The sequence below is a fragment of the Anopheles aquasalis genome, chromosome 3, assembly GCF_943734665.1.
Source record: "Anopheles aquasalis chromosome 3, idAnoAquaMG_Q_19, whole genome shotgun sequence".
NCBI lineage: Eukaryota > Metazoa > Arthropoda > Insecta > Diptera > Culicidae > Anopheles > Anopheles aquasalis.
This window is the reverse complement of record NC_064878.1, coordinates 7,512,501-7,522,500: the sequence shown is the minus strand read 5'-3', so window position 1 is coordinate 7,522,500 and position 10,000 is coordinate 7,512,501. Positions and strand designations below refer to the sequence as shown.

At 51.5% G+C, this 10,000-nt stretch overlaps 2 protein-coding genes across 3 annotated transcripts in view; one reads left to right on the top strand and one right to left on the bottom strand.

Annotated features, from left to right (window-relative positions):
• Nucleotides 1-10,000, bottom strand: part of LOC126578902 (homeobox protein OTX1-like) — a 35,060-nt gene that overhangs the window by 21,829 nt on the left and 3,231 nt on the right. The window lies entirely within an intron of this gene.
• Nucleotides 5,201-10,000, top strand: part of LOC126578901 (sodium-independent sulfate anion transporter-like) — a 7,641-nt gene continuing 2,841 nt past the window's right edge. The window contains exon 1 of one of the 2 annotated variants that reach the window (XM_050241916.1): nt 5,201-5,459. In XM_050241916.1, coding sequence (XP_050097873.1) covers nt 5,452-5,459 — 8 coding nt within the window. In that variant the 5' untranslated portion in view covers nt 5,201-5,451. Of the gene's footprint in view, nt 5,460-7,348; nt 7,510-10,000 lie in introns of those variants that run through there. The other variant, XM_050241915.1, reaches the window with a different exon arrangement.

The window sequence follows — 10,000 nt, the reverse complement described above, 5'->3', positions numbered from 1 at the left end:
GTTTGCTTTGGCCACAATCCTCCACCTTCTCCCCCACTGCAGCCGACAATTGCCAATGCTCGGGCAGGCGGAAATTTCAATGCAAACAAGCTAATTTCCGATGGCCAAGGCCCGAAAGGAAAAGAAGAACGCACTGGGAACGCTCGGGCACAGAAGGGAGACCCCCGAGTGCCCGATGCTCGATGTATATTTGATGAGAAACAACGGGACTCCGGTGGCCCGTTTGGAGGTACAATGGACGGATGGAACGTGGACCAAACGATTTGCTGGATAAGAGGAGCAGATTAAGGAAAGGAAGATGGGAGCTCGGAGCGATGGGCAAATATTTACGCGCTGGCACCTTCTGTGAGGCTCGGCTTTTGGCATTCCAGCAAGCAGTAGCTTATCAATCAGGCACTCCACGTCAGGACACGCAGAAAGCGTACGCAGGATTTTCGTTCGTTCCTAGAAATCGATTCACACAAATCATCTAGCGGCCTGGGCCGAATCAGAATCGCTAACGGCTCGACTCGCCTCATAGATGAACGCCTCATGCTCATCCATTTTGACACAATCATCCCACTCCCCTTGCAATGTGAACAATCTTCACGAAACAAAGATGCAGCATAACATGCAGCCCCGAATCGGATCGGCTGCCCGGTGGTGGATTATGGTCAATCGGTATTAATCTGCCGTCGTGGTATGAGGATCTGTATCGCTTCCTCAACACTCTTCTCAGCGTCTTTCGCGTTCATCCTGTTCAGTTCTGAGCCCTGTTTGGTCCGAGAAAAGATGAAGCCACGTCGTCGTTTGCCCTTTCCGATTCAATTACGGTGGCAATCTTTCAAAACTGCTCCAAGCAAGCTCCAAGCTTGCGACGACAACAACGACGATGTGCAGTGGACGAAATGGACAGCATTAAGGCTTGGGGTACTAGTTCCATCGTCACTCCCTCTAGGATCACGTCTTGGATAACCCCAAGCGGAGTAAAGTGAGTGCGACTCATCTTAATCTTGATCTTGAACCAGGCCACAGCCACACACAGAAGCACGCATATAACGCCCGACAACCTAAGAAACAATGTCAATGCTTACGCTACGGGGTTGTGTGAAGGTTAACCGACAGCAAACATCTGAATAAACCAAAAGCCCGAACCACCAACAGGACCACCAGCACATCAGGTCGAAGATTGGAAACCACGGACCAGTGCGCGCGACCACGGGATCACGGTAATGCAAAATGCATGACCCCACAGACGCCGGGGCCCGCAGACACCGAAAACGTGATGAAATCTCGGCATAAATGGCATCACCACTTGCCGGCACATTTGTTTCTGTCTGGCAACTCACACATATGTCTATTGGCGAGCCTGTGTTATTGTGGCAAACGGATTTCTCCAAAAGGGGCTGCCACACCTGGCGTTCGGGCTTTCCGGTCCCGGTTGCAGTGGAGCGATTTTTCAAGACGCAACGCTTGGGCTTGGCGCATCTGAAGATGGATTGCACTCAAAGGGAATATTAGGTGAGCTTTCATTTGTTCGCTGCTGTTCCATCAACAGAACGCTAACGCCGGCGATGTTGCGCTGAAAGGCATTTTGAGTTCTGAGATGTGAGAAAATGGGGGGGGAGGAGGATTCTTGGTTCCTTTGGATTTCTCCACTGGAAACTAGTGAGTGATTGCGGAGAACGAATCTTCACTTCACAAAAAGAGAAACGAATGCCATTTGACCGGGAACATAAATCAACTTGTTAAGGTGCATGGCCACGACAGCAAACATGCAGTGAAGAACTGTCAAAAAGAGGTTGCTTTAAAGTTACTATCGTAGCCATACACTGTTACAATCGCACAATCACATAATTATACGCTTAAAATTTACTATAAATTCCCAAAAAAGCGCATGAACCACACGCCAGCAGTTGCGTCAATGGCAGTTGCCACCACCACGGGAGTAATTAGTCTGATTTAATCAACTGGTCCGATGATGACGGGGAAAGCCCTGCGACCGCAGATTGCGAAAAAGATGCTTAATCAATCACGACGCGACCGGATCGTGGTCGGATTTACAGTGGAGTGCAACGGGCAGTCTTTTTTTCTGCGGTAAAAATCCCTCCACATGGCGAATCAATGGGGACTGGAGCTGCGACGCGACGACCTCAACCACAGGTGACCTCCAAGCGGGAGGCGGGGAGGTGGCCACGGCCAGCGGAAGACAGAAAACCGACAGCGACCCAGTGAGCCCACCCGTGCTAGCGGTGCCGGCGTGAAATATGATATCCGATTAAATGGCTACTAATTGCCGGGTAATCCAATTAGCAAAATCATTCTCAATTATCAACAATTACCACCGGCGCGCGGCAATCGAATTAAAACAGATTTGAATCTTAAAATCCGCCCGTGGCCCATGGGCCGTTCCGCTGCTGGTTGGTGCTTGTTCTGGTGCTACTATCGCTCGTGCTGCTGCTGCTGCTGCTGCTGCTGCTGCTGTTGAATTTATTATAACCTCGTCTTGCGCGCAGCACAAAAACCCACTCGAAGCCACACTCCTTCGTCCTCATCCGCGTCTCCTCGTTGTGTGTCCTTCGAACGAGCACGAGAAACCACACACATGCCGAGATACCGAGATGATGCCTGTGCTCTCTCCGCAGTGACCGGTCCCCGGTCCCCGGTAAACAATGCTAGAGATGAAGGTTGATAGTTTTCCACCACCAGCACTACCACCAACTCCCTCTCGATGGCCAACCCTTGCGAGGAGACTTTTCAAAATTGCGGCTTTTCCATAAATCCCCAAAAGATTTGCTCCGAGAGATACCGAGGACCCCACACATGTGGGGCACATGTGGGTTTGTGGTGAGCACACGCATGCACACAAACACGGCACGGTACTTCCTCCAGGGGAATTATGGTCTAGAAATGTTAATTTATTATTACACTACCAATTAAGCCGGATGCTCAGTGATAATCATCGTCATCCGTGGGGAGCATCAGGTTCAGACGAGGACAAAACCGGCACAGTCAAACCACATGCACACACATACGCATTCGTAGAGGCCACATGCATTGTCGCATTGTCGGTCCTTAGACTGCTTAGTAGTGAGATGCTTCCGCTTGTTGACTCGAGAGCGATGCGATGCTTGCTGCTTGCGGTTACTAGCGGTGCTTAAAGCCTCGCACCAGCTAGAAGAAGCGCTGCAGAAGGTCTTCTCCTCCTCCTCCCACTCTCCTTTCCATCCCACAAGTCGTAACGATGGCGAAGGAATTATTTATGGAGTCCTGGAACTTCACGAGACGCATCCTTCACCAAGGAACGAGGAAGCGAAGACTGGAATCCAAAGGTCCAACACGCGTGCGTGCGTGCGTGAGTGTAATGTAAATTTAGTGCCGATAACATTAACGCTATTAGGGACGCCTGTTTTAGAGGGCTAATGTGGTTTAATTGCGGCCTCGGTGCGTCGTAAACGATCTGTGGTTTTGATCCTCCGCTGGACACGTACACAGCAATTAGGTCGGTCCGATATTTATCGTCTTGGCTTGGCGGCCGGTTCGTGAATGTGTGAGTTTAAATCACAGCGCCGGGCTGGCCACGTCCGTCGACTACCTGGAAGGCCGACCGGACAGTGGCACTGGTTTATGTCTGCCTATGTGTTGTGGTTTGGAGTGGCCATTCATCCGGTTCATCACCTTGCCTAGGTGTGGTCCGATAGTGTCCTAATTGCCCGAAAGCACGGATGCCCCTTTGCCCCTTTCGGTCGATTACTTACGATAATGGGGGTTTTGTGGGCTTTGCTTTTGGCGCCCTTTGGATGTCATTTAGACGTTGATTGAGTAAACACCTACAAGATGGTCATCTGCTATCACTTTAACACGCCTGAAGCCTTCATTATTGCTGGGCATTCTGGTTGCAAAAAGGATATTACTATTCGGTCGCACAATCGCGGCTAACGCCTAGATATAGACAACTCGCACGGAACAATGAGCACCAAGCGTCACTGAAGCTGGTCATAAATATGTTTCCCACCAGCGAGTGCGCACATTACTGGCCATAAAACTCCCCTCCCCGTGCTGTGTGCTGACCTTCACGCTTATCGTGCAACCTATGCCTGTCCCAAGACGATTCGAGGATCAATGAAATTGAGTGTTATCAGCTCCTTCGCCAATATAAACCTGATTTATGCCCCCCCCCCCAAAACTCAGGCAGGACCATAAAACCGGACAATTTTAATCTATACTTAGGTGGATGATTTGCCAATTAAAAGCCTATTTCGGTAACCTTGGTTGCTACTCGAGCCATCAAAGGACGTGACGTTATCGAAACGTTGAATGATTCGCACTGCATTGTCACTGGTTTTGCGCGCGCGATCATTTCTGCAAGCTCCTACCGGCAGCTTCTGCAGCTGGCCTAGCAACAGAAGGGAGGGAGGGAGGGAGGGAGAGTTTCTGTTATCATTTGTTAATGATTTTATGATTCTGTTTTCATTGTAGCCCTCCCGGGCTCATCCTTGTCCCAGTGACAGTGCGGCTGATATCGCTTAGCTTCCGTGTCTCGAGCCTCCAGTCTAACCTCTCTGTGTGAAGGCGAACGAAAAGGTGAATTAGGGTCATCGCGTAAGGTAAGACGGTTGCTGCAACACCACTTGAGCTGCAATATCACGTTTATCGCGCTTTTGTTGACCAACCGCGCGAATACTAGTGTGACGCGTGCGGTGACGCATTCCGTAGTGTCACGAACACGGTGAAAGAGATTTATGTTTTTATGAATATTTGGTTGTTTTGAAGGAGCAGCCAACAGATAACACAAACTTGGGTGTCCGGTGTGTTGCGGTGCGGAAACATTTCCGATACCGCGCGGTATCTCGCGTGTTCGCGCAGATCGCGTGCTATCATTCGCATCGTATCGTATCACTGTTTTCTTCCCTCTTATTTCCCGCTCTCTATCTCGTTATCGTGCGATCCCACGCTCACCCCTTCCCCCACTTAGCGTGCGAAACGGAAAATTTCAATTAGTTCAATCAGTTCGACAAAACGATCCTCCGCAGCACCCGCACCAGTGACGACACTAGATAAGAACGAAAGAAGCGGACGGTCTTGCCTATCGACTTCGTGGCCACTCGCGGCCACCGTTCGAGCACGTGTGTCTGTGTGCGCGACGCAGCGCGCGAACTCAGTGTCGGTGCGAGCTCGCAGAGGAAAAGTCGCAACCACCCTCCCCGTGGTGGTCACTCATCTGGCGTGCGTCCATTCAAATGTACCTTCCACCGGGCGACGCCGGTCAGAAAAGCGTTGGCGCACGTTGAGCGTAGATCCTCCCGGGTGCGCGTGCCACTGTGTCCCTGGTGCTGAAGACTTGTGAAGTGCTGTTTTGTGGGTGTAGATATTATAACAGTGCGCCCCTCTGCCCCTCCCCAAGTGCCCTGGTGCTGCTGGTGTGTGAAGAACTTTGAAATTTGAAGACAAACGATCGCTGCCGCCGTCACGATGTCGTCGTAAGTTGCGTTCTTATTTGCCATTTCTTATCCGTTTAGCGAACAAGCATTTTAGGGACAAACAAAGCCGCAAAGCCGTGTTTCTACCTGCGAGCGTGTGTGCGAATAGCGGGACCTGACCTGATCCCTCATCAGCCCCGTGTCCCGTCCTCGCCATTCGGTGCTCTCAATTAAGTGTCTGATGGCCACAGGACAGCGGCTTGTTCGGACACAAATTGAGGACACACTTTGAGAATTGTGGGAATGTTTGCCTGCTTCCTTTGGACCTCCACGTCTCTAGATCTCTCTCTCTCCCTTTCTGTCTCTCTCGATGTCCATTGCCATTGATAAGTTGGTCATCAGGAGGGTCTCCTTCCGATGGAATAGAACAGTCTAGCCGCTACAACAGTGCAAACATTGACTGAAGCTCTTGACCATCGAGCGGGGCCAACAATTCTCGCTACAATATTGATGGGCTGCTGCTGCTGCTGCTCCTGCTACTCCCTCCCGCCCCCGCCCCCTTTTTCGGTTGGGCGCAGTTGTTTCAACTTGAAAAGGCTTTTAGGTGATTAATAGCGATTGTGAAACGTTTATAGCTCAATGCCCATCAGCGTAATAGTTGCCTTTCCGGTAAGTGCCTCGAGTCTCGAGAAGCTGTCCGGTGTCCAACGTGGCCACGAGGCGCCCCAAGGTACCTGAGAGTACCTTCGGCCGGGAATCGGGCTGGTGGAACACATGTTTCGAGCGCACTTGTTTGTTTGTTTGTTTGCTTTTGATGACCTCAAAAGTAACCGGACAAGGCCAGTTTTGAGCAGGAATTCGCGTCGCGAATCTGGTCAACGATGGTGCGTAAGATCAATAGCCGATTAGACCGGCAGGTGATGCTGATAATGCCCGTCTCGAATGGTCTACCTACTGCATCATTCCGTATCTCGGGCTGTCCATCTCGGTCTACGGCCACCTCATCTACTATTTACCGGCTGGGCCTAATGTTGCTCAGCCAACATTTACACAAAGGATCTGGAGACTTCAATTGTGCCTTAAGCAATATGATTTCGATCGATGGTTCGATTAACCGGTGCTCCAGCTGGTGCCTGTCTGGCGCACGTGCTGGAACATGCGGGAAAAACAATGGTCCACGACTCGAATCTGGCATCGTAAACTTTAGGACCGCAGATTTGGCGGGCACATATAAATCACAAATTGCGCCCCGACCGGCTGCACAAGAGAAGCTACGGGAGTTGTTCGCGAAACAAACACGCGCACGCAACCGATGATCGTACGCCCGTTATCAATCGAGCACGGATTACCTGCAACCGATAAGCAGCCAAGCGATTGATGCCCATCGCCATTTAACAGCCTCATTAGCGTTCTCACTCGCTCGCTCGCTCTCCTGTCAAGTGCCGCTGAGATATGGTGTCCAGTTGAGGGTCCCTGGGCCTCAGCTGCCGCTTTGTGTACCGGCGGTGCCGTGCCGTAAATTAGGGAATTCAATTCGATTGTCTCGCGATGACGTGTTTCGTGCATAACGAGACTTTAAGCTTCGTGTTGCTGATTGCTTTGCTTTGCTTTTGCTCGTTCACAACTCTACGGATAATGCGAACGAGAAGCTAATGCCCTCGCGGTGACAGATGTTATTTACTGCAGAGATAATGCGAAAAAAACGCCACACGTGAATGCACAACAACAGTGATGAGCGCTCGGGGGTAGTATCCACAGTGGAACCACCAGCACCACCACCACCGACAACAATCTACCCAGGTCGACTGCCAGGTAGTCCAAGAAGCATGTGCCAAGTGGCGGATAGTTCGCCACGGCACACACTCCTACCTAGACTCGCTCGGCTCGGTGATCCTCGTCAAACGACGATCTTGGCAGCGACTCCTTCGGCTCGGTTGCCATCGAACGCCTCGCCAGTCTATCGGTAGCCCTCGGACGGGGCTTGCGGTGCGTGATCGATCTCGGTGAATCTTCTAGAGCCAGCACAGTCTCTGAAAATGTCCAACGATTTCCCCGAACTGCCCGGTAGTGCGACGCTCCACAATCTCGGCATCCCGCGGATACAGATTAGGTAAGGCCAATAGGGTTCGTTTTGGCCACGGCCAAGGCTACGCTAGCCCCGCTAGGTATCGCGTGACACCTCACAAAAAAGCCTGCCGACGATGCACGAGACCCGACGCGATAAAACGCGACGCCAGGAGCAAACAATCAGATCCCGCGACCGCACCGCACCGCACCTGGTGACTAATGGAGCACCGAAAAATCCGCGGGGAAGACGTGTTAATGGAGTAATTAAGCCAGATAACAACCATTGGAGCGGCTTTATTTGGGGAGGAGGGCCGGTTCCATTCGCCCGGATTCCATTATGTTCCCAGGCAGAACGTGCGATCGTGCGACTCCCGCTTATCGCGCTGCGCTCTCATTGCTGCCGAATTGCTCTGTTTTGTTAGCTCTGGATTGTTGTTTGCGCACATACAATTCGGCGCTGGTGCTGCGCAAACATTGATAAATTTGTGTTGTTTTTTTGGTGAGGAAGGAAGTGGGTGGTAAATTGCAAACCCCCTTTCACCCCCTTCATTAGAACAATACAACAGGTACGGTTGCTGAGTGCTCGAGAGGCACCAGATGCCATGTTCAAGATTGTCTCGAGAGGCAGGATCTCGTGTTGTGCTGCAACCGTGCGCACATGTCAAGATACTGCCAATTGTTGCTCTTCTCCTATCACATCGCACCGCAAATCGGTTGCTGTTCCACTGGTGGTTGCTCGTTGCAAATCAGAAAGGCGTTAACAAGACGCGAGTTTCTTATCTTCCCCCTGGCATCTCAGCTGCTCATGCGCCTCAATCACTTTGACACCTTTGGCCACAGTTTGATTGTCATTTGTCCCATTACCTGCTGCTGCATCACGGCACAAGACAGCGGCGATTGAGGGGAGTGTTGATTGAAGGGTTGATGCACCTGATGCTTGACTTGATCATAAAAATGAATCGCAAGGGATGGAGGGAAGAGCAGGTCGGTAGAAAACAACCCTTCTGGTGGGCTGGTTATTTTTATGTTCGACGGCATCACTGCAACCAGCTGATTATCTCGGTTTGTGCCTCGGTCCAACCACACAACATCGACGCGCATCTGATCGCTAACCGGGGCTAACGGATGCGCGGTTGGACCGGACCGAACCGAACCGAACAGAACCGAACGGAACCCCAAATTCCCGAAATAGACACCATCATCCTCATCTCCCGCATCCCGCCACACGCTAACGTGTGTACTTGAACTTCGACTACCGTCAAGGCAGGCGAGGCGGAATGGCCTCCGAGCCGTTGGACGTTGGCTTGGCGACGGTACCGTAACTTCCGACAAAACGGTAACCGTCGCGCTGTGGTCCCCGACATGGCTCGTATCACGTGAAGGAACTTACCTTCACTTTCTTACCAGCGACCAGCGTCACGGTCCCCCTCAGGTAGAGCGGAGCTGAGGGCAGAAAAATCTGGCAGTTTGTTCGAGTAATTTTCCCAAAAATCCCGAACACATTGCGCTCACCGCTTTGGCAAAGGTAACGCTAGCGGCTGACGGGTTCAAATTCATGGCCGTCCATTGCACTGTACGCGAACCATTTGGCCACCAGCCTCTAGAGTGGGTATGTTTTTTTTGGCAATTTACCTTCTTTGAGATACAGATCGTTTTGCTCGAGTCTCTCCCAAGCCATAGAACCAGGTGTTTAGTTGGATCAGTTTCGTTTAGCAAACCGGAACGATTGTCCGCTAGTACCGAGCGGCAGCAGACAGCTGTCCAAGCAGCTTTATCGCCGACGAGTACTCATCCTCAGCCTCACCTGCGCTTTGGAGTGTGTTTATCCTTCCGGCCGTATGGATTTATGATGAATGGAGGAACAGGGCAGAGTCTTCGCTTACGCTAAACGGAAAACGAAGCCCAGAGATAAACGTGATCGAGACTCGTGGCGTCACACGCGCGTCTTGTGTCTGTTTCGCGATGAAGTACAAATTGTCGACAAGATATCGCTATCTCCCGGACCCGGGGACTTGTGGGTGCTTTGTTGTGGGAATGCTAGTTGGGGGGATTGGGTAAATCATGCTAGAACTTTTAGTGCTTTTCCTCAATGCCCTAGTTTCACACTTCACCTTCCCCTTCCCACACTTCCTCCGCGGACGCACGATCTATCTTACGTCAGCTGACTTTAGACCGATTAGACCATCCGTTGGGACCGCTGCCGTTTATGTCGCAACTATGCGTTGATGTTTGTCACTCGGTAACGATTCGGTGGTCGCCGCTTCCTCTGTGGCGTCAGTGAGTACCGGGCGTCTTTACGGAGGGCACGGTACGCGAACGGAATGGCGGCAAGGCATTCGCAGAAATGTTAATTTTAGCAGACACAAATACACAATACAGGGCCAGGGTGGTTGTGTCGTCGGTCAATTGTTGTTTTTGTGTGTTGTGTTGTCGAACTCAACAACGGGACCGGGACCGAGGAGAAGGAAATGTTTCGAAGCCGGTTACAATGTCCGCAGCGTGCTCGAGGCGTCGTTCGTGGCACCTTTTTCCGT